This window comes from Cyprinodon tularosa, unplaced genomic scaffold (assembly GCF_016077235.1).
Source record: "Cyprinodon tularosa strain WSP-4 unplaced genomic scaffold, ASM1607723v1 ctg139, whole genome shotgun sequence".
Classification (NCBI taxonomy): Eukaryota; Metazoa; Chordata; class Actinopteri; order Cyprinodontiformes; family Cyprinodontidae; genus Cyprinodon; species Cyprinodon tularosa.
Genome location: NW_024038210.1, coordinates 944,184 through 969,070, shown reverse-complemented (window position 1 = coordinate 969,070; position 24,887 = coordinate 944,184). Strand labels below are relative to the sequence as shown.

Sequence of the window (24,887 nt, the reverse complement as noted above, 5' to 3'; positions counted from 1 at the left end):
TTAATAAAATAAAACAAAATTTTACTTAAAAAGTATAAAGTTCCACTAATATATCTTATATTTTTCTCTTTCTTTTTAAACAAATCCCAGTTTTTCTCCAATTACCCAAAAGCTGAAGAAACCAAAACTTGCACATTACAAAGAGGCAGAAGTTAACAATGATACTGAAAAACTATTGAAATGTTAAATGCCTTCTCTCAGCCATTCTGAAGCCTTTTACACCAGTGAGATCCCCAATCTCACTCTAATTTTCCAATACAGTTAATGAGATGCAAGGCCCTCCTGCCTAGGATTATTATGCAAAAAAGGTCTGGTAGCTGCACACACACTCATGCACTAGCATGCAGGCCCCCCCTCCACCTGTCCTATGAGGCACCTGTTGTGGAACTCTCAGCCAATCAGATGAAAGAAGCAAACTGTGTTCTGGCATGAAATAAATCTGGGCCTTGTTCAGAGGGAATCACTTCAACTGACTCATCTGTGATTGTGATCTTCTCTGCTAGACAGACAAGGAAAGAAGAGCTCGTACATTTATACAAGGACAACCTAAAGGAGCCTGTTCAGATTAATTGGTAGAGGAGAGATGACCAAAGAGACTGAGTAAGTTGTGTTTTTTTTTCTGTTTTGCCATTTTTTACTATGAGTTTCCCTAAAAATTTTAAAATGTTTAAAGCTTTTCTTGTAAGTTGATTCAGACTTGGTGCAGCACTGTAAATGACAAATGTATGATTCCTTTCTGGAATATACACTCACACCCAGATTTTTTTTTGTCTTGTTGTTGCAATGGGACCCCCATGTGAAAATCTCTGCCTTATAACAGGGATTTCTACAGGGAAAAGTGATATGTACGGTTGTATTAAACCCACACTTTTAGATCCGGGCTGCAGAGGGTCTGTTTCAGTTAGTGTTATAGCTAACCTAGGGGCCACAGAGCACAAAAGGATGGTGGGAAATGAGAATCTCCCCTGAAAGTGTTGGAGCACATTGACAGCATGCGGTGCATTGAGTTACATGATGGTGAAACTTTAGACAAGAGCCCAGCTTATCTTTGGGTAAAATCAAGTCCTGCTTTCTGGATGAAATGCTGCAAAATTCAATGTTTTTGATTGTTTTATTTAAAAAAAAAATCAATTTACTCATGATGAATCAAAGTTGCAAGTGTGGCTGTTGGGTGCAGGTGCATCTCTGAGCAGGTGTAGGAGTTTTTTACACAAGATTTGGCGGAATTCCCTCGTGTATTTTTATATCTAGCAACCTGAAACACATTTTTGTAGCTTAAGATTTAATTTGGTGTGCCAACATTTCCCAGTTTTTAAAACTAGTGAGAAATAATAGAATTTCCTTCTGCACTATGATTCAGATCTGGCTGTGAATAGCTGTGGTCTCGTGTCTGTCAGCACATTTTATTAGCTGTTTATTCAGGTTAAATGGCTGCTGTTTGTTCATTAGTAGCTTCAGACTCACACTAAAGGGGGGGGGGGGGGGGGGATGCTTATCCTGGCAGGCTGCATGTTTACAATCCAATGTCACTGTGAGTCTTTCCAAACAAATCATATCCCCACAATCCTAGCCTGTAGTTATTTTACAACTGATATAGAAAAGCCAGGCTTGCCTTAGCGGGAGATGCTGGTTTCTGTTTGCCGAACAAAAGCAGAGAATGAATTGGGCTGTATCTGAGGTTTGTGCAAATAAAGAGGTTTATGTAGGATTTAAGCATGTTGTCTCTACTCTGTTCACGCTTAAAACCACAAAACACTACACCTCCGTACGTGCGTGCATGTTTATGCATTGTCAAACCCTTTTGATGCTGTTGCTCCTGAGGCCTTCTCACCTTTGCAGTTTTGCAATCGAAACCCTCCATGCTACAGGGCAAGTATGTACAGTGCCCTAGGGCTCAGGGACCGCTGCAGCTACTCTCAGCTCACTTCAGCCCTGTCTGACTCTGTTTTGCTCTTTCCTCAAATAAATCAGTCTAAACTTTTTGATTCTTGCTGCAGGACTCTGGGACTGGTCTTTCAGAGCGAGAACTTCAGCTATAATCATTACGCGAACTCCATCATGGACTCTTGGCCCTACCTGGACACCCCGAACACTGATCCAAACCACTCAAAACTCAGACTCAACCCTGGAGAAACCATGACTGCAATAACCATGCTTCAGGAGCAGTGCAGGGTAAGGCATTTACAGTTTATGCTAATGTTTAACCAGTTTTTTTTTTATTTTCATGTATTTATTAAATCTTTAAAATTAATTATTTTTCAGAACCAGAAGGAGCAGAAAATTGGTGTTTTCAACCGAAGCCTCTGCAAGCCTACAGAGAGGTAAATTGACTAGTTTTCCAGAATTCATAATTTCCTCTAAATTACTGGATGTTATAAACAAAAGTCTAAAAGATAAAAATATAAAGAGTGAAAAAAACAAAAAACTCCTAAACTGATGTTCCTGATGCCAGGATCGGAAATGTAGTCCCTAGATTAATTCTTTTCCACTGTATAACTTTTATGTCGGCCATAATTAATGAAGAAAGAGTGCATGAACTAGTAGCCAAACAGAGGGAGAAGGATTATTGCTTCCATTTACCGATCCTTTCTCCATCATCATCTTCCTGTCTGAGAGTTTCACAACAGGTGGTTGTTGTTCCTTATTCCTCCTGAGGAGGCTGAGCAAAGGCCACTGCTGAGGCGCAGCATTGTCCCCTCAAACATTCTCAGAGGAGAAAAGCAAACACGGCGACGAGGAAAGAAGGCCAGGATTAGGAAACAAATAGTTCCCACCCAGACTCGAAGCCTGCTGTTCTACAGGCAGCTGTTGGTTGCACAGTTGATTTTAACTCACTGCTGTATGCATGCGTTGCCACATTTAATGGTGATGTTTGACATGGGAGATACGGCACTCTACCCAGGGCATTATGTTTACAGGGGATGGGAAAAAAGTCTGTCAGTTGCTCTCTAAAACATTTCTTCATGGATTTCTGTTTGTCCATTTAGGTGAAAGTGGACAAGCAAAGTAAAAAAAAAAAAGATATAGGTGGCTATTAGCTCTGAGTTTATATTGCATCAATTTAAAAGTCTCTTTAACTGCATATAATCAGGAACTAAATAGTTGTTCAATTTTGAAATATAGATATAGATTCAAGATTGACCAAACTACAATATAAACATTTTAATATATCTTTATTTTAATGTTTTAAAATTAGTTTTACCTTTTGTATTAAAGTGTGAAAATATTAAGTTTAGACTTAAAGTAAAGACTATCATTGGATTATCTGTTAAACCTTTGCATCTTTCTAACCCGACAGGACTCTTGGCAATGCCAGTGACCCTGTCATGAAGATCCTCTCCGATCTTGTTCCCACCTCCCATCCTCAGGAGATTATGGGACTGAAGCAGATCTCCTCCCTGCCCGTTTCTGCTCCCAGCTCCTCAGACACATACGTCACCCTAAGCAGTGTTGTTGGCGACACGTATGAAAAGCAGGAGCTCAGCAACATCTTGGACCTGATGCAGAAGTGGCCGGAAACAAATCCGTTCTCTGACCATGGCATGGAGGTAAACTCACTATTATACAATGAAAGTTAGGCTATCAGTATTGTAAAAACAGGCACCTTAATTAAAAACCTATTCCTGTCATTTAGAATCTTCCCTGTAGTGATCAGTTTCCTGAAAGCCACCCCAGCCCCGTCTACTCCGGCTCATACGCCAGCTCCTCTCCTGAGAGGCACAGGAATGACTTCCAGTTTATCCTCGGATCTCCTGCCGCATCATCTCACAAGTCCAACGAGCTGCCGATGGTGTACCTGAACAAAAGCCAGTTCTACCCAATCACTCTGCAGGGAGTTCACAGCAGTGCCTGCCTTACAGCCACCAAAGTCAAGGTGAGTCACAATATTAAAAAGTATCCCCAAAGTTTTGTCAGGCTTTACGTAAAGAGATTAGGACCCATTGTTGTGCCTTTTCCCTAAGGGCTTTTATGGTTTTTGTTTGTGGAGCAAATATTTTTTTAACTTCTGTGTCACCATGCCAGCCCTTCCCAAATGTTTGTCCCTCCCTGGCAGTCAGCTCCGTCAGTGACTAATGCCCTGCTGACAGCCCGCGGACAGGGCTTGTGTCGTACAATTTGTTTCTATGGCAGTTAAATGGGGCTAGAGTGGAGGACAGCTCAGCATGGTTGTTTTAATAAAAAGACAGAACAAGGAGGGGAAAAGGTGTGGTGTTCTCACTGCTCTTTTCTTTGTCAATAAAATTAGAAGGATTTCCTTCTTTGAAAGAAACATTGTTCTACAGAAAAATGGAGAGGGGATTTGAAATATTTTGATTACTCTCTGGCAGACCAATGAACCTGCCGTTGATCTTTTCTGTTCCATGTTTTCTCTCCTCCTCAGACGGTGGTGATGGCTGTGTTTGAGAATGACAAAACCCCTGAAATGCAGCTCCGCTTCTGGAATCACTGGCATGCACGCCAGCCAACTGTCAAGCAGAGAGTTATTGACATCGGTAGGTTTTACACACAGCAAAGTATGCGTGCATCATCTGTGTGCATTCTCCTGTCATCAGTAAACAGCAATAAAAAACCAAAAACAAAGCAAGATTTTTATGGGCTTTTGGTTCATCTCACTGGAAAGGAAAGGAATTATTCCTGTAGCTATAGTCTCACAGAGAAGAGATTTATCCTCTGAGTGGATAAATGCAGCAGTGGGCTGCCACTCTGAGCAGCAATTGGAGACCATTAAATGGTCTCCAATTGCTGCTCTGACCAAAAGGGACAGTCTGAGTTTTGATCTGACAGCATCTCTAAGAGGCAAACCCCCTGTTCTCTAATTACTTGGCCACCACTTCCAAAATTGTCAATTAGTTTGAAATTCCTTTGGACTAAATTTGAATTTACTTTCTTATTTAAAGTAAAAACAAAACAATACATAGCTGAGAGAAAAGACAAATTGGCCTCTGACCTATAGGAGGCACCATTTCCACTATCCAATGGCAGAATAAGGAATAATTGGGGTCCTTTTCCATTTTACCTTGCTGGTGGATTTACTTTCCATCTAAAAATTGATCAACCAAGTTTCAACCAAATTTTTTGTTTTAAGAAAAAATAAATACAAATTTGTATTTTCTGCTGTTTTCTGTCGTGAACATTTGATTGAACATACATCGATTTTTTAAAAATACTGCACTTTTTAGAATCAAAATGAAAAGTTTTAAGCCATTTTTTTCCATGAAAGTCTTAAGATATTTAAATCTATTTCATTTCACACAGCCGACTACAAAGAGGTGTTCAGTGGCATCAGCAATGTGGAGGAGGTCGCCTTCAATGCTTTCTCCTTCATTTGGAACCCCAGTGAGGAGGCAAAGGTAAATAAATACCCATGGATATTTGCATTGCGTTGATGCACAGATGGTTTCTCTGTCATTTGATGCATCTGCTGACATGTTAGAGCCCCAAAGCAAAGGAAACACTCACAATAAAAGAGAGAAGGAGTGGTTGAAGAGAAACAGCCGGAATCCCAAATATGCATTTCGTTTTCCACCCACACAAGATGAAAAACCTCAGCACCCACAGCTTTAGAGTACATCTTCATGTGGCCCTGAGGTGTTAGGTGGGGTCACCAACCCTGCTTCAATTGGGTACGAAGTGTGGGACCCGATAGTTTGACCAAACTAGAGATGCCCCCTGGAGCATTAGATGCAATACAAATTAATTTCTAAATGATATGAAAAAAATAATTAAGTATTTTAACATGTCTATCCCCTTTTCCCTCAGATTTACATTGGGATAAACTCCCTGAGCACAGACTTCTCCTCTCAGAAAGGGGTGAAAGGCCTGCCTCTCAACCTGCAGATTGACACCTACGACTTCAGCTCTGGAAGCAACCAGCTCATACACAGAGCTGCCTGTCAGGTCAAGATTTTCTGTGATAAGGTAATCCATTCACAATACGCTCAACAATTTTAACAAGCAATGTAAAACAGGTATTTGTGGATTTGTGCCATTTTCTAACCTTCTATATGTGTGTCTGCAGGGTGCAGAAAGGAAGATGCGTGATGAAGAGAAGAAGAGATCCAAGAGGAGGGGAAAGAACACCAATGATGCAAATGGTGAGTATCTTCGGTTTAAAAAGCACAGCTGGTATCATATCCTAGGAATTATAGTCTCACTCTGTTTATTTCATTGGTTTGTTTACAGCCAAGTCTCTTGTGAGTAGCTCCATTGGCTCTGAGTGCACCTTCTTCAAAACTTTGGACGACCTCGTCACTCCGCCAGTTCTCTTCATCCCAGACACACACCTCACCGGCTTACAGCGCATGGTAAGCCCCTCGTTAATAACCTCTTGCCTGCATGCAGAACCCTGCAGGTGATGGGATAGGCACGAGCAAAGCGGGAACAGACTGTGGGAAAGTATGTATAGGGGGAAGGTGGGGGCTGCTTGGGAACCGGGGGCGACGGGGGTTAGTAATGCCAGCGAAAGTGAAGTTAAACACAAGCCTCAGATCAGATCAGGCTAATTGGAGTCGAAACCAGGCACAAGTTCAAGCATCTACAGCTGAACATGTTGTGTGTGAGGCATGGGGGCTGGGTGTAAAGTACGCAGACACCCAGAGCAACATCTCCAGGTCAATCCGCAGCATGCCGCCCTCATCTTTTTTCAAGTGTGCTTCACTCAACAGAGTTACAACAGTGTGGTTAGAGAGCTGTTCAGACAGGCCAGCTTTCCCACAGTCGGGGTTTTACAGGGGCATGTGTTGGAGAGTTTATTTTGAAGTGAGTTACTATCAGGTCATGAGGAAACCAAATATGTTTTAAGTGTGACAGTTTTGGCTTGAGAATAATTTTAAGGGATTGTGATAGAAGTGAATTGCTGACTGAATAGTATGATTAGAGGTATAATGGTGCAACCTGCATCTCCTCATCAGTGTCCACGTCAGAGTGGATCTGCTAGAGGTCATGGGAAATAAACACTTTAAGCAATGATAGCATTCCTTCAGTTTTTTTAAAGAAGGACATTAGGTAATGTTTTATTATCAGTGGTGCTCCATCTAATCAGATCACTTCTCTCCTCTCCTCTTCATTGTCTCTCCAGGCCGCTCCTACGGACGACATTGAAAGGTAAGCATATGTAGAAACACCCTGAGAAGAGATTAGCCCATGAATGTCTGTCACCTTTACAACAGTTTGTTGTAGATGGTGCCTAATGTTGATGTTTGTTTTGTGCCGACAGGAGCTGTCTGAAGAGGTTGTATCCAGACAGAGACCAGAGCAATACTCCTCCCAGCAAACAGGCACGCAGAGAAGATCCACAAAGAGGTAAAACTTACTCAAAAAAAGTCTCATCGTAGGAAAAAAAAAAGACCCACCTTCATGATGTTTATGGAAAAAAGTAAAATACAATTTAATCTCTTTTAGAGAATCCCTAACAATTTCTCCTGCTGCTGCTGAATCAATAAAATGCATGAATATTTAAAGCTATGTCCTCTCTAATAGCTCATCGTTTTATATCGGTTCATAGATCATCAAGGATTTGTTACTCTTAAAACTCAAAACATGGAAAACAAAACTTAAAATGCATAAATAATTATTAAATAACGCTGTAATGGGATACTGTTCAATTTAAGAATCGAACATCTTTGAGATTTAATTCTGGAAGAAAAAGACTAATTCAGGGGAAATGTCCTGGAAAGTCTTGTCACCACCTTTTGTAATACCAGCTTTTTTTTTTTGATTTGTATTTAGAAATATAAAACTTAAACACCTGCCTAATTTGACACAAGTTGGTAGGTTATTTTTCTACACAATATATTGCACAGCTTCAAAAACATTGCCTTAACAAGAGTGATGGTTGGCCCTTTGGTTTTTCACAGAATAGCCCTTTGTATGTGTAATGATTGAAAGATATTTCCAAATATCTGTCTTTTGAGCGAAGAGAAAGTATGTTGACCTTCTATAATTGACTGATAACAGGAAGAAAGGCAATGCTCTAGTATTCTATGCTCCACACAGTTTAGTTTATTAATCTAGCTTTCACAAAATATAAATCTTAAAACATTTTGAAAGACAAATTAATCCAATTTATATTCATAAAGATATTTTCAGATTAGTGCAATAGAATCCAATCATATGGATGGCTATGCATTCAAACAGAATCCTTATTATAATCAAAATTAAAATCCTTTTATAATCAAATATTTTTCTTAATTTAATCCCCAATTTAAGGAAGCATTACAAACAGCTGTCTTCCTATCCAAGCATGTGGCAGCTATGGAAAGAAAATTACTTTCACACTCTTTATAAGTGAACAAGCAGTTACATTTGTGATTTAATCTAAAAGAAAAAAATAACAACACCTCAGTGGAACTAGAGAGAAAAAACAACGGAACTGTTCAGAAACTTTTTAAACTTTAGGATACTTTGGTACATGTAACTGGCCCATGCTTAACCTATATGGCATGGGAGCTGCCTTGGAGCTCGTCTGCCTGGCTGTGTGTTTCCTGGACGGGGCCGCCTTTTACAGCTGCTTTTTGTATCTCTGTTTCTGTCTCCTTGAACCCCAGTCGGCCTCAGCAGATGGCCGCTCACACTGAGCCTGGTTCTGCTGGAGGTTTCTTCCTGTTAAAAGGGAGTTTTTCCTCTCCACTGTCGCTACAAGCATGCTTAGTGTGGGGGATTGTATTTGAGTCAATGAGTCAATGCAATCAACTGGTTTTCCTTAGATAGAAAACTTTGTATCAATTTGACTGTATGATCTGGTTGAACTGTAAAGTGCCTTGAGATGACATGTGTTGTGAATTTGGCGCTATATAAATAAACTGAACTGAACTGAACTGAACTATATAAAATCTGACCAGTTTTTCTTTGGTGCTGAATATCTGCCTCTGTCCTCTGTTAGTTCTGCTGTATGTGAGGACCACTGCTGAGGAGGTGTTTGACGCGCTCATGCTAAGTTCACCGACGCTGTCAGGCCTTCGAGAAGCTGTAAGTACCAAAAAAATTTGTTTGTCATTCATCATTACACCTTTTATTTAATCTTCTCCTGCAGCTTTCACAAGTGTATCACTTTTCCCTCAGTGAGAGATCTTACTCGTATACTCATGCTCACCTTTCTCTCCTCAGATTTCTGAAAAGTACGGCTTGCAAAAAGACACCATTGGGAGAATCTGCAAAAAATGCAAAAGAGGGTGAGTTTCCGGCTCTTCGGGGATTTAAAGGAATTGGCATGAATGGGTTTAGTTTCTGACTGCAGTCACATCTTCTTTTAAGTTGGCCAAAGCTGATAGACAGGGTAGGTAGGTTTGGTTTGGCCTCGCACACTGGAATGTTTTAATTGTGGGTCCTCCACAAAAGACAGTGGATAAAAGACTTCACGCATACTGGGGATGAGTCATCATCAGTTTTTATTTTTTTTTAAAGTTATTTGTGGTTTTACAATCATATCTCTTTGGAACATCAGGAGGTTGCATTTGAAGTGATCCCTTATTTTGTTGAAGGCCTAAGGGCTTCCAGTTACAAGCCGAATGTCGCCCATCAGGTTAATCCAATGGGTTGTTTTCCTACATGACATCAGGGTTGATAGGAAGGCCTTCACTTGTGACCTGCTGAAAAGAGCTGGAACACTTGCGGGTGATTTTCCAGCCAAGCTAACGAGTTGGTTTACATTCCCCCTGTCGTTCCCTCCCTTTTTTTGTCGCTGCCTTCGATCAATGCAATCCCTGCAGGCAGAGTGCGTGAGCCGCAGGGTAGCTCAAGCATTAAAGTATTTAACACTTAAAGGTAGATGGATGGCTGATTTATTACCGAGAAATAACACCTGAGAGGTTGTTTTGCACGAAAAGCGCTTCATACAAGCTGGCTTATGTTTCAGCATAAAACAGCAGATCTTATCTCTTCTATGAAGATTAGCAAGTTATTAGATTTTTTTTGTTAACCAGAGGTAGAGGAATTAGTATTTCCCTGTAGTAATACTTTTTTTTCCCCCATTATTTTGTAGAATTCTGGTCAACATGGACGACAACATCATCGAACACTACAGCAACCAATCTGCCTTCCTCATTGAGACATCCGAGTTGGCAGCCAATCAGCTCCAAGTTACTCTGGTTGAAGTATAAAATCCCCTGAAGGATGGAGAAGCGCAGCTGTGATTTGAAGCCATCTTTAAAGCACTGCCTCAGCAAAGCATTGGACTGTTAAACACCAAGAACTGGGCCCAGACTGAATGAAGCCCTCCACAATGCCAGACCTCAATGATAATGTTGAATCATTTCTTGAATTTGCAAATCCCGGTCTGCCCAGTTCCTACGCTTTGTTTTTTTTTTTTTGTTAAATATTTTAATGTAAAACATTTATGACTTGTATGTACATAGATGTAAATATATTTTTTAATATTACAGTGTTTCATAAGCTTGGCACAGTTTTAAATTTCAATTTCTATCTTCTGAGCTCTAAATATCAATTTTCATATGCAACATTCTTCTTCTTTTTTTTTTCTTAAGCATTTTAAGACTGTGCCAATTTTGCTGCTTAGATTCTACTTATTTCTTCTGCATTTCCACAGCTGCATTTTTAGCCCCAATCCATATTTTCCAATTTTTTGTGGTCAGGTCAGATTCACTTAGTTTTCCCAACTGAAAAATACAGCAAACTTTAAGTCAGGTTGTAGTCACAGGCTAAAGTCAGACATTTCTGCAAAGAAAACCACACAAGTTTTAGTATTGGCATTTTTTTTTTAGCCCAAAGTTTGGACATTTCCCAAATATATGCTCACAGAAAGAGCCAAAACCCCTTTAACTTTCAGGCCAAAGAGGGAATTTTCAAGTTATGGATGTGTGTGTGTGTGTAAGGGGTAAAAATATTTCTCTTCTGTATGCATCATTTCAAAACAATCATGTATCCCTGCATTATTTCATTATGACATCGTGGCTAAACAGTCATATTTGATACAGATTTCCACTTTTCTAAAGAAAATAAAAAACAAAAAACAAAGTTTTGTCTCTGTTAATGAGTCACTCTACTTCAAAAGAATCCATTCATGTGTTCCCACCGATATGCCCTTTAAGGAACAAAGCCAGAGGTTTCAAAACATGCTTGTTTCATCTATTGGGCTTTTGAGGTGAAGTGCATATTGGAAATGATGAACCCACACATGAAAGCATAAAACCTCACTACAAGAGAGTGATCTGATTATTTTCTGCAAATTTGCATAATATTTTGCTGCAAGCCCCAAGTATCGGTAATAGATCTCTCCCACAATGCTTTGCAAAAGCAATACTCACACTATTGGGCTTTTATTTGACTGATAAACACAAAGTGGTGCATAATTGTGAAGTGGAAGGAAAATTCAATATATTTTTTTGTAAAACTAAAGCGTACCCCTGTGTTTTTCCATCCCAGTCATTACCAGAAGGAACAGCCTTTTCTAGGACTACAGCTGCTGTTTTTCTGGGATATTTTCTGATAACATCGTAGCCTGGTTTTTGTTCTTGGAAGTTGAATTAGACTAATCCGAAATTGTTTTATGAATGTCATTTTTACTATACTGCTGCAGATTCTCAGTAGGGTTTATGTGTGGTCTATGACTGGTCCTTTTTAAAACATTTTACCCTCTGTTTACAGTTCTCTTGCTGGAAAAATAAACCCGAAAATCTGGAAAAAATATTTGTAGCTTCGAATAGATGGGGTGTTTTCAAAGACATAAGCCGTGTTACTATCCCTTAACGTATGCAGGTCTTTGCACATAGGCTAAAATATCGACTGTCATGATGTGAAGGACAAACTGCAAAAGTAACTACTTGTCTCGTACTACACTGTCAACCAAACTGTTGATTTATACGACCAATCATTGTATTGAGTTGTTGGGGATTTGCTGTGCTCCTAATTTTTGGATGGTTTGTTAATCTCTCTTACATTTGTCTATCTTTGGTGTTACTTTGTCTTCTTGACTGGAATTCTCTGACAAACATCTAAGTAAATCACAGAACATCTATATTAGTGACAATAAATTACATAAAAGTGGACTCGATGACATGATTACTGAAGGTGGATGGTTTTGATATTATTTTTATCGGCATTAGAATGAGGAAGAGTAACATATGCATGCCACACTTTTCAGCTCTTACTAGGAGGTTCCAGGATACATATATTTGCAAGCCACTATTCATCAAATATGTACGTCTATATTTTTATTTTTCATTTGTTGGACCTGTTTCCAACCTTTTCACATCTGCATTCAGAGAAAGCCAAATCTCAGAGTAGGAGTCTCTTTTCTCTACATATAACATAGACCTTACTTCAGCTGGTGAAAGGGAGAGGGGTACAGAGAGAGAGAGCGAGAGGCAGGAGAGCAGTCAGACGGGGAAGGAGCAGGGAAAAGGGGGACAAATACACACACACAAGGACAGAATACATAACGGCTGGAAGAAAATAAGGAGCAGGAGGGAAACTCTACAGGCTTGGAGAGACCACAAAGAAGACACGATGGGGAAAACTAGAAGGTGGCTGCACCATCTGTTGCCAAAGGGAGAAGAATGTTAACGAATCAGACCAGAGCACCGGTGCAGCCTGCAGTCTGCGGTGAGATGCATGAAACCTCTCCTGAATGGTAAGTGACTGCATTTAGCTGATCATTGTTGCAAACTGCTCTATGCATGCTTGTTTCCAGACAAAGTGGGTAGATGGTTAAAATGCTATGGCTTACAATATGATTTTCATATCAGCACCAGTTTCTATGGAGATCTTTCTTTAAGACGTATGAACATTAAAACTAGAAAAGCATGGAAGCATGCAATGCTGCAGAATTTTTAGATCCGATATATTAACAGACCTAGAGCTTGACTTCGGAGACTGGTCTAAACACACTAGTTTAGAATAAAAAAATAACTAAAAAAGAAACTCCCAACTTAAAAAAGATAAAAGCAGCTCTTGTTGTGCCAGATTTATGAGGTTAACTCTATTCACAAAACATTCACAGAGTGGAGTGATGCAGGCAAATTACAGCTGTCAGATCCTCATGTCTGTCATCTTCTGTCTTTGCCACCATGTCAGCTCACTGAAGACTTACCTGCAAAACTGGAAAGAGTAAGGATGACACAAGGCTGCAGGTATGTATTTATGAAGCTATTTAGGGGATTGCTGGGAAAACAACAAATTTAATTACATAAAGAATAAAAAAATAATAATAATAAAATATGGGGCAAAAATAAATGTTTGCATTCTAGTTGTTAAATCATTTATAAAGAAAACCAGTGACAGCAGAAACACTGCAGTACTGAGATGCTACTTTAGGCTAAATTAATGTAAGAAACCAACCACTTTTATTATGAAACAATCAGAATTGTAACTATTTATTCATTTAAATTGGAATTAAAAATGTTTAATGATAATTGTCAACATAAAAAATGAACATTATCAGATGTTGGTTTTATTATCAGTCTTAGTGGGATAGTTATTAGGAATAATTTAAAAAAAAAAGAAATAAAAAAAAAAGGAGAGATACAAGATGTTGTTCCTGTAGGGTTGTGATGAAGAAGGTGTTTCTCTAAAATGATCATTTGGAGATAAAAAGTCCACCACAATTTGTAAATTAATATTAAGGACTAAAAACTACTATTTGATGATCAAAAATTAAATATCCAAATACTATATAAAATCTAAGATATCAAAAAAACTTTGACTGCCTCTTATGAATCTTAACAAAGGGGTTTATAAGACTTGGAACTCTGAGCTGCAATATAAAATGAAGAGGGAACGTTTTAGACAGACAAATACTGTTTAAAGGTATATTTTATGTGTCATCTTTTAGCTCCGGAATAAGCATGAACAGAATTTCAAGGAGCATCCTAATTTGGCCAAGTTTATTTCCCCTAGATTAATTGATGGGTGTTTGTGCCGGTTCAGTCACAGTCTGTCTGTAAGGTGAAAAGAAAACAGACACATCTTTAGCTGTGAATCATGCTCTATATAACAAAAATGAATGTTATACAAAGATACAGGTAGATATATTATTTCTATACTAAAGGGACATTTTGTGACAAAAAAGCCCTACTTTTCATACACTGAAAAAAGTAATGCAATCATTTTTAGCATTTATCTAATTCAATTCAATTCAGTTTATTTATATAGCGCCAATTCACAACACACGTCCTCTCAATGCTCTTTACAGTTCAACCAGATCATCCAGTCAAATTGATTCAAAGTTTTCTATCTAAGGAAAACCAGTTGATTGCATCACTCATGGAGTTGAATGCAATCCCTCACACTAAGCATGCTTGTAGCGAGGATGGTAATCATATTTAGTTACTTAACACAATTGTTTCATGTTAGCAGGGTAGGACATAAAACAATTGTGTTAAAGTAACTTAATAAGAGTAAGTAAATGCCAAAAGTGGTTGCATTATTTTTTTTTCAGTGTAAACATCTTTTATAAGATTGTATTTGAAGCTGTTTTTTTTTTTTTTCTTGAGTGTACAGCATGATCCTTCACAGCATGGCACCCTGCACAATCAGAATCAATGTCAGACCAGCAGCCCAGTGCAGCAAAAGAATAATGTAGTTTCATTCTAAAATAATTGAATTTAACACTCATGGCAGCATGCTTGCTTGTGACAGCTAAAAATACACTAAAGCTAGTTCTGCCAGTCTCTGATCCCTCATTACGTACTGTTTAATTAATAATAAAAATATTCAGAGAGCCGATTCATCCAGGCTCGGTATCCTCTGGTTGAGCTGTGGAGGGTATTTCCACTTCTTCAACAAGCAAATGTGTTTTAATGGAAAGTTTCAGGACTAGACTCTTGATGGCGTCTCCTGATAGATAAACACTGCAGCCTGGGCCAGATAAAAAAGTAACAAAACTGCATATTAGAGGAAGGAAATCTTTATGGAAAAAAGGATTCGATTTTTCTTTGCACCTTTTTTTATCGACAGAGAGATTATAATACTTTTCAACACTACCAGAACATTTTGTCCTGTCAGCTTATATTCCTTTTTATTCTCTCAGCTCTTAAGTTTGTTAAAGATCTAAACATTTAGATTCATATTAAATTCATAGTACTTTTAAAAAGTAACTTAAACATTTCCACATTTCCTCACCTTACAAACCTCATGCAACTATGCAACCCTGTTGGAAAATAACAAAGCACTTTGAAATGTCTAAATGTTATTTTATGACCTAAGTATGCTTTAGGCTTTCCCCCTACTTTGGAACATATTTAATTATCTGACTTCTGACAAAAGTTTGTGGTTATAAAGTGACAATAATTTTATTTCTCTGCAAAATATGTAACCGAAAGCCAAGACAGCTTATATTTGTCCCATATTTCATTACTGCTGCTGTTACACTGAACTGTTTCTAAAGAAGGCTGTATACTGTAGCCTTTGTAAGAACAAAAGAATAAATCCTAAACTGCATTTCCCTGATTAAACATTGGTAAACAGCTTTATTTTAAACTCAAAGCAATATTTTTCCTTGTCTATGTAGCCCACTTTACTGTAATATAATTCAAAAGAACATCTGCAGTTCACTGTTTAACGTTAACTAGAGGCATCAACACAGATCAAGTGTTTACCACAGCACTTTTATTACAAACGTGCCTCCTTCCTGTTACCCTGATGTCTCCGATAACAGCATCCGTTGGTCATAAAACTATACTGGCTGTGTCTGCAGTGTCTGGTTGTCCTGTCTGGAGGTTAAATCAAACTCATACCTGACATGACTACTAACCCACCAGATTTCCTCCAAGGTCACACCTCGGCTTTAGTCCCCAAACCTGTAGAAAACAGCTCCCTCCTGTGCAAGCATGCAAAAACATGACCAAGATGTGCTTGTGAGCACAAAGCCGAATAGAGAAGGATCCAGCAAGGTCGTCTCATTAATACAGCTCCACATACTCAGCTGTCACATTGAGGCTGGCCAGGTTATTGTATCCTAGCAACAGATTCAGGCATCGACCTTTTTTTTTTCAGTGCAAAACAGGAGCTGTGAAGCCAGTTGTCCTTTTGTTTATCTACCTGCTTGTTTGTGCCTCTCTTCAGACCTCTGTAGAGTCTCCATGTCTTATTTTCCGCTATCCTTCTCTAAAAGAATCTTTCTCTCCCACCCAGATACTTAGAATGGAGAGTCCTCAGCTAAATGACGGGTGAGCTTCCAGTAAGAGGTATGAGGCAAGCCTTTTCTTTCTAAACACTGTGCAGAGCGTGCTTACATTAGTTACAAGCTAGTTTATCTTTTAAAATTCAGCATTTTTGCAGGCCTCCAAGAACAACTTATAGTAGAAAACTGTTTGCACAAAAACAATTTATTTTCTTGTTCTGGCCTTAAAACATGCTAAGCGTTTCCTGTTTTACTCTTGTGGAAAGTCCAGATGATGATGTCATGGACTGTAATAGGTCATTTCACAACACTAGAGGTAATGGGAGGTAATGAAGTCATGTTTTTAATATACTGTTTCCTTGTGCGTTAGATCAAAAGAAAATCAAAACAATTCAGCCTAACTCTCAGGATAAAATATTTTTAACTTCATAACTAAGAGTAATCATTCTATACTATTCCAAGATGCCTAAAAGTGCCAATTTGATTGTTCAACCACTCTGGAAAATGTTTAAAATTTCTTAAATTAAGTGTATTTACCCTTAATTTGAGTAGGTAAATGAAATGATTTGCCAATAGAATGAGTATTTTACACTTAAAATAAGATAATTAGATAATATGCACTTGAAATAAGACAATGCAGTTGTGTTTTCTTTTTTTTTAGTGTAAATTGTCTTGTTCCATATGCAAGATATAAGCCATCCTGATTGTACATATGTCACCTCAAATCTCTGTGTTACTCCCTTGTATTTATTTATTTTTTCTTATGTTTATTTTTTTTATTTATATTTTTTTTATTTTTTTATTATTTTTATTCCTAATGCACCTTTTCCTCCTTTTTTTTCTTCCTTCTTTAATTACTATGCCAATATGTGACCAGTGAATTTCTCCGCTGTGAGATCAATAACGCTCATCTAATCTAATCTAATGTCTCTTTTACCTCCTCCTTCATCCAAGAACAAAGGCACTTATTTTAAGAAAAAATTACCTATCTAGATTTAATTTCTTTCCAGTGCATCATATTGTTCAGGAGGGAGCCTGAACAATATGTTCTGGACTCAAGTGACATTTTCCATAAAGCAGCCCAGACCATGGATAAAAAGTAAGTCAGAAAGGAAGAGGTTATTGCCCCAAACACTGACACACTATATTTTACAGATGTAATGATAAAGACCATGTTTTTGCAAACCTGTCATGAGATCTACTGAATTCAAGAAGAAAGGTTCAGCCATAATGCACAAGCATCTACATTTGGGAACAACTTTCGTATTGTAAAGTAAGGAAGTGGTAGCATCATGTCGTGGAGGGTTTTTACTGCATTAGGGTCCACATATTAGAGTGGATATGTGGACATTTTCCATATCCTGCTTTGAAGTTAAAGCTTGGCAGGACGGGGTCTTCAGGGTGGACACCGGCCCTGAGCTCCAGCTTCTGCCTTACTTGCTACAAGGTTCCCAATTCTCTCAACTTAATAAGCAGAAAACAAGATTCTGGGCAGGTCACCTGCTCATTTTAGAATTTATTTTTTTATTCCCACCTTAACTTTCAGGGTCTGTGCGGTTAAACTCTGTACAATGTTAATAGGCTGTTAAAGCAGCCTTCAGATCCTCAAACCAAGATCTATTCATCCTGAGGACGAGATAAAAAACTCCAGGAGATCGGTCTTTACTGTAGAGCAAGCATCCTCTGTTTCTACATCCTTTTAACCTGTTAATTCTCTTTTAATCACTCAAAATGCCTGAAATAGCATACAATAAATCATCTGCCATTCTTTGACTCTTAGGAGGGTCTGGCGTGCCATATAAACCTGTTGTACCTAGCCTTATTTAGTAGTATTGTATAAGGCTAAAATGGAAGCATTACATACACTGCAAAAAATTGAAATCTAAATAAGTACATTTTTCTTAAAACAAGTGTACTTTGTCTTGAATTGAGGAGGTAAATAGGACACTTTGCTGATGGAACAAGACAATTTGCATTTAAAATAAGAAAAAATATTTGCATATTTGTATTGTCTTATTTCAAGTACATATTATCTAATTATCTTAAGAATGAAAATACTCAATCCATTGGCAAATCATCTTATTTTTTAATTTTTTACTTTTTAATTTTTTACTTATTTCTAGATTTTTGTTTTTTGTTTCTGCAGTGTACGTCTGGTAGTCGGGATGTGGCATTTAAAAGGTTAATAGTCTGGATTCCTTTAAACAACAGCGATAGAAATCCTCATAAAAATAAAATTAAAAAAAACTTTATTCCATTTTCTAATAATGACCTTTATTACTAATTTTTTGTGTTTTTTTATGTTATATTTAATCTAATTAGGATTGTGTGTCGACTTTGCTGTTTTCATCTATAACAGGTGATGTTAAATACTGTTTACTTTGTATTAATTCATTATTTTGTGCGAACATGTTTTGTTTTATTTTAACATGTTGTAGTCATATTAAAAAGTTGAATATGCTTGTTTGCATTGATGGTAGACATTTTTAAGGCACAGGAGTTAATTATTGTACCTTCTGCCTTTCTGAACAATTATTCCTCATTTTTAGAATCCCATTTAGCCTGGGCTCCTCTGTTGTGTGGCACGCCCTTAGAAAGTTTTTGGTAATTAATTATGCAATGATTACAATGTAACGTTTTTAAAGATAGTATGAACTCTACAAGACGTTAAGTCTTACTCTAATGACCACCAACAGGTCAAATGGTCATTAGACTTTGTTGTATTTATTCTTATCTAAAGCTTCAGGGTTGCAATATTTTAATCTTCTGATTTGTGGGATCCATATTATTCATTTTTAACATAATGGATTTTTTTTTTTAATCCACATTGCAGTTTTATTTTAAAGCTATTGTTTTGGTATCCTGTTATCTTTTCCATCCTGCTAATTAATAGATACAAAAAAAAACGCTCCAAAAATTTAGGGCTTAAAATTTGCTAATTAAAATTTTAAGGATTTCACTATAACTGTAAGATGAAAATGTAAAATAATTTCCTTTTATACCTTTACTCTGACACAACTTCTGCTGTTATCATTTCAGATTGGATGTGATCATAAAGTTGTTCTGCATTTCTCATTTTTTCCATCGAAAAAAGTTAAAAGCTGCTTCTTCATGATAGATTTTCTCTTTGTCTCATTTCTTCTTTATTTATAGCCTGAATTTCCTTTCTCTGGGAAATAAAATTGATTTATTTTCCTTCCCTCCTGTGTCTGTCAGATCAAATCAGTTTGTAACTCCATTAAATCGACCGGGTCGACCGGTGCAGATGTCTAAAGTGATTTGCACCATTGTATAATGTTGATAGGGGCTTTTTGAGAACAATTGTTAATACAAAGTTCATATTGACCACTGCACAGCTGTTTTAATTGTCAAACTGAAATGCAACGTGACACAAACTGTCTTTTTTTTTTATGTTTGGGATGGCCCCACTCTGCAGCACCCTGAGATAAAACAGCACCACCCCAGAATTGAAGACTTTCTTGTTTGATTGAATGTGAAAAATACAGTTGATGTAATGTTTTTTTATGTGTATTTAAAAATCTTCTTCTAAATACATACATCATGACTGTATTGCTTTACTTTTTCAGAGTTAAACCACATGATTCTGCTGGAGCTGACCCAGGGAAGCTGCCTTCCTATTAACTTCCTGTGACAACCTGAACATCTGTGTTTTTTGTGAAATCTACTGTGAAAATTCTACAGTGTTTTAATCGGATTCTGTTTACACATTTCAAGATATTTTAGAAAATATCAGTTTTAGCACAAGCGATGCAAACCCCAGCCTCCATGGTGATGGGGATTGTCTTTGCACCTTTGGGACTTGTCCTGGTCTTTACCGCTGCCATCACCCCTCAGTGGCGGGAAGGACAGGCCCGTCTGAACATTGGAGGAACAGGGTCTGTTCTCCGATCAGGAGCAAAGGGTCAGGGCCTGGGTGTCAGGTCCGGGTCCATGGAGGCCCTGCTCTTGCTGCGCTCTGATGGCCTATGGGAGAGCTGCTTACAGGTTGAGCAGCCAGAGCTGAAGCAGTGCTGGCCTGTAACTGGTCCATATCAAAGAGATGCTCGAGTTCGGCTCGTGCAAGGCCTGGTGCTTACCTCATTGTTCCTGTGTGGCATTGGCATAGTTCTGGCTTGCATTGGGGTCCGATGCTGGACAGATCTACCTCTGAGGAGAGTAGCAGCTTCGGGTGGACTCCTTGTAGTGACTGCAGGCCTTCTGAGCCTGACTGGATTGGGCGTATACACCCACAACCTCAAGAGATTGGGGGTGGATCCCAGTCAAGGACTAAACAACACCAAGTTTCCCCAACTAAGCCTGACTGCAGCCGGATCGCTCTACTTCGGCTGGCTGGGTTCTTGTTTGCAGGTGTTGGGAGGCGGTGCGCTGTTGTTCAGCTTTAAACGACCAAGATGTCCGACCTGTCCGTCACGCCAGGAGCAAACGGTTTGCCCTGCATGCCACTCATGTCCAGAAATTACAAGCAAGACAGACATGGATGTTTATGAAGTCAGCTGTTAAAATGTGAGTGAACACAAATGTTTAAAACTGAGATCTTTCCTCTACAAATCTGCCAGTGGAGGAAAAAAATAAATAAAAAAAACAGATTTTACTTCTGCTCCATATTGGAGTCCAGAAAAATCTATTGCTAAATCAGCTCAAACCTGAAAGTACAATGTTGGCTGTAAATATAAAATGTTGGATTTTATAGTAAAAAATAAGAAAAAAATGAGTACATTTTTGTGCAATGGTTGGAGTTACTATTGGATGTGTCTGTGTCAGATATTCGTAAGAAATAGTGTTTGCAGTTTTTTGAAGATGCTGTGTCGTTCAAAATAAGCATCGTTTTAGACACTGGAATTTCTGCCCTCTTATTTGATTATTTAATACTACAAAAATCAGAGAAAATACTCAAGATCGACTGATGATCTACTTGTGATTTGGTAAATGTTATTTTAAATGTCAGTAGCTTTGTATGACTGTCAGGAGGTGATCAGTGAGAAGATAAAGTGGTGTGCAAACTGTTCTGTTGTGTTTCTGTTTGTACAGTGTGCATTCAATTAAACATTTGAAAGATACAGAAATGTCTATTCGGTTTTTGTATAATCATGAAATTGATAGACAAAATAAAACTTTCTAACTAAAACCTATGACACACATGCAACACAGATGCAAATCTCCAAAAATTTGAATACTATTAAAGAGGCTATTATAACGCTATCAACTCTAATTCATAAGCTGTAAAATAAACAGAAAAAAAAAAAAATTTTATCACTCTGTCATGAATCTATATTTAATATTTTGTTTCTTAGTTTCTAATGGTATTCTGTTTTTTGTAGTTAAACCTGTACAAGTTGTGCACAATATAAAATTTAAGTGGAGATGCTGACATTAGTTCTACAATGTATCTCTGGCACTGGCATCTATTCAGTCTTTTTAACGGCTTGAATTTAGCTTCTCAGTCAATATGAAGCTGGGATGATCTAATCTGCCAGTGCTGGGCAAACAGAGTTTACCATTTACAGCCATATTAGGTCTTAGGACATCGTATTTAAAGGCAGCGCCTCCCACATAATAGCAGAGTGATTGAACAGTTTATCTGCAGGCAAAGACAATAAGCCAGGGGCAAACAGTAAGACCCATCTCAAAGCATACAAATTCAATATGTTAATCTGAGCAAAGACTTTAATTCAATTCAATTCAGTTTATTTATATAGCGCCGAATTCACAACACATGTCATCTCAAGGCACTTTACAGTTCAACCAGATCATACAGTAAAATTGATACAAAGTTTTCTGTCTAAGGAAAACCAGTTGATTGCATTGACTCATTGACTCTCCAGTAATCCCTCACACTAAGCATGCTTGTAGCGACAGTGGAGAGGAAAAACTCCCTTTTAACAGGAAGAAACCTCCAGCAGAACCAGGCTCAGTGTGAGCGGCCATCTGCCGAGGCCGACTGGGGTTCAAGGAGACGGAAGCAGAGACACAAAAAGCAGCCGTAAAAGGCGGCCCCGTCCAGGAAACACACAGCCAGGCAGACGAGCTCCGAGCCAGCTCCCATTCCAGAGGACGAAGAGAGCACATCCACTCAGTCACGGTCAGAGAAACAGGACTACACTGGAAAACAGGCCGATCTCCAACATCTATAAACAAGGGTGTTGATGGAAGCAGCACAGCTGATGTTTCTTTCCAGGATGACGTCACAGCCAAACAGGAACAGACGAGGCAAAGCTACTCTGAGGAAAAGCAGAGAGCAGAAGGTTAGAGATTGAACTAACAGATTCTGTAGAATAGGAGAACAGAGAGAGAATGAAGCAGAATGATGAAATGGGGGTCCCTATGTCCTCCAAAAGTCTAAGCCTATAGCAGCATAACTATAGAGATAGCTCAGGATAACCTGAGCCACTCTAACTATAAGCTTTATCAAAAAGGAAAGTTTTAAGCCTAGCCTTAAAAGTAGACAGGGTGTCTGCCTCACGGACTAAAACTGGTAGTTGGTTCCACAGGAGAGGAGCCTGATGACTAAAAGATCTGCCTCCCATTCTACTTTTAGAAATTCTAGGAACCACTAGTAAACCTGCAGATTGAGAGCGAAGTGCTCTGTTAGGAACATAAGGAACAATCAGATCTCTGATATAAGATGGAGCTTGGCCATTTAAGGCTTTATATGTGAGAAGGAGGATTTTAAATTCTATTCTGGATTTAACAGGAAGCCAATGAAGAGAAGCCAGGATAGGCGAGATATGATCTCTCTTTTTAATTTTCATTAGAACTCTGGCTGCAGCATTTTGGATCAGCTGAAGGCTTTTAACTACAGTTTGTGGACTTCCTGATAGTAAAGAATTACAATAGTCCAGCCTTGAAGTAACAAATGCATGGACTAGTTTCTCAGCATCACCCCTGGACAGGAGATTTCTAATTTTTGCAATGTTCCTCAGATGAAAGAAGGAAATTCTAGAAACCTCTTTGATATGGGATTTAAATGACAGGTCCTGATCGAAAATAACACCAAGATTTTTTACTTTATTATCTGAAATCAGTTTAATCCCATCCAAATGAAGTGACTGGCTAATCAGCTTCTTTTTCAGAGACTCTGGTCCAAAGACTATAACTTCTGTTTTGTCTGCATTCAGAAGCAGAAAGTTAAGAGTCATCCAGATTTTTATGTCTTCAAGACATGCCTGTAATCTATGTAATGGGTTAGCTTCATCTGGATTTATAGCCAGATATAGCTGGGTATCATCAGCATAACAGTGGAAATTAATCCCATGCTGTCTAATAACTCTACCAATTGGGAGCATGTATAAAGTAAAGAGAATTGGTCCTAGCACTGATCCCTGTGGTACTCCACAGGTAACCTGTGAGCATGTGGAAGATTTGTCATTAACATGAACAAACTGAATTCGATCAGATAGATAAGATTTAAACCAGTCTAGTGCTGTTCCTTTACTTCCAACAAAATATTCAAGTCTTTCTAAAAGAATATTATGGTCAACTGTATCAAATGCAGCACTAAGATCTAACAGGACGAGCACAGATACAAGTCCATTATCTGAGGCCATGAGAATATCATTAGTGACTTTCACCAGAGCTGTTTCAGTGCTATGATGAGCTCTAAAGCCAGACTGAAACTCTTCAAAAAGTTAATTATGGTGTAAGTGATCACAAACTTGTTTGGCAACTACTTTCTCAAGAATTTTGGATAAGAAAGGAAGATTGGATATAGGTCTATAATTAACCAAGTCATCTGGGTCAAGAGACGGTTTCTTAAGCAGAGGTTTAATTACAGGAACCTTAAAAGCTTTAGGTACATATCCCTGTAACAGAGATAGATTAATCACATCTAAAATGGAGGAGGAGATCAAAGGGAATACCTCCTTAAATAACCTGGTTGGAACTGGATCTAACATACAAGTTGAAGGCTTAGATGAGGACAATAATTTTGCTAATTCAGAAAGTTCAACTGGATCAAAGCAGTCTAAACCCGGTTCAGATTCCATGACTACCTCAGGTACAATCGCGGATAGAGGAGTGCTTATGATCTTATTTTTAATAAGATCAATCTTATTTATAAAGAATCCCATAAAATCATTGCTGCTAAGAGCAGGTGGAATGGACGGTTCAACAGAGCTATGGCTCTGGGTGAGTTTGGCAACTGTATTAAAAAGAAATCTAGGATTATTCTTATTCTCCTCTATTAATGAGGAGAAGTATGCTGCTCTTGCTTTACAAAGGGTCCTCTTATACAGCAGTAAACCATTTTTCCAGACTTGGAAGGACTCCCGCAGGCCTGTGGAGCGATATTTTCTCTCCAGTTTCCTAGCATTTTGCTTCAAAGTACGCAGCTCTGCATTCAACCAAGGAGCAAGCTTTCTATTTTTAACGGTTTTCATTTTCAAAGGAGCTGCCTTGTCTAAGGCAGTACGCAGAGAACTAGCAACCCCATCAACAAAATCATCAACCTGTGAAGGGGAATAAGCTAAGCTTTTGCACTCTGCAGCACTGCTCAGTGACACAGAGGAGAGAGAAAGTGAAGCAGATTCTTTAAAATTTATAACTGCACTATCTGATAAAGATCTACTAAAATTGAACCTTCTTTTGGGGGAGGAGAACTCTGTTAAAGTAATCCTGAAGGTTATTAGAAAGTGGTCAGAGAGGACAGGGTTGTGAGGAAATACTGTTATTTCTTCACATTCTATGCCGTATGTCAGCACAAGATCCAAAGTATGAAGATGAGAATGTGTGGGACTATTCACATTTTGAACAAAGCCAATAGTGTCTAAGATAGCATTAAAGGCTGCTCTTAAGC

The 24,887-nt window shown here is 38.3% G+C and overlaps 2 protein-coding genes across 2 annotated transcripts; both read left to right on the top strand.

Annotated features, from left to right (window-relative positions):
* The first annotated feature begins 442 nt into the window (after nucleotides 1-442).
* grhl3 (grainyhead-like transcription factor 3) lies at nucleotides 443-10,971 on the top strand. Its single transcript, XM_038278161.1, has 15 exons — nucleotides 443-600; nucleotides 1,998-2,172; nucleotides 2,263-2,321; nucleotides 3,299-3,548; nucleotides 3,635-3,874; nucleotides 4,382-4,493; nucleotides 5,257-5,351; nucleotides 5,761-5,919; nucleotides 6,020-6,095; nucleotides 6,184-6,305; nucleotides 7,079-7,104; nucleotides 7,217-7,302; nucleotides 8,882-8,967; nucleotides 9,106-9,170; nucleotides 9,980-10,971. The coding sequence occupies exons 1-15, from the start codon at nucleotides 584-586 to the stop codon at nucleotides 10,095-10,097; spliced, it is 1,686 nt and encodes a 561-aa protein (XP_038134089.1). The 5' UTR covers nucleotides 443-583; the 3' UTR covers nucleotides 10,098-10,971.
* A 1,318-nt stretch (nucleotides 10,972-12,289) lies between these two features.
* Nucleotides 12,290-20,793, top strand: si:dkey-221l4.11 (claudin-23). The gene is made up of 4 exons (XM_038278160.1): nucleotides 12,290-12,586; nucleotides 13,030-13,085; nucleotides 16,087-16,139; nucleotides 19,663-20,793. The coding sequence occupies exon 4, from the start codon at nucleotides 19,844-19,846 to the stop codon at nucleotides 20,594-20,596; it is 753 nt and encodes a 250-aa protein (XP_038134088.1). The 5' UTR covers nucleotides 12,290-12,586; nucleotides 13,030-13,085; nucleotides 16,087-16,139; nucleotides 19,663-19,843; the 3' UTR covers nucleotides 20,597-20,793.
* The last annotated feature ends 4,094 nt before the right edge of the window (nucleotides 20,794-24,887 follow it).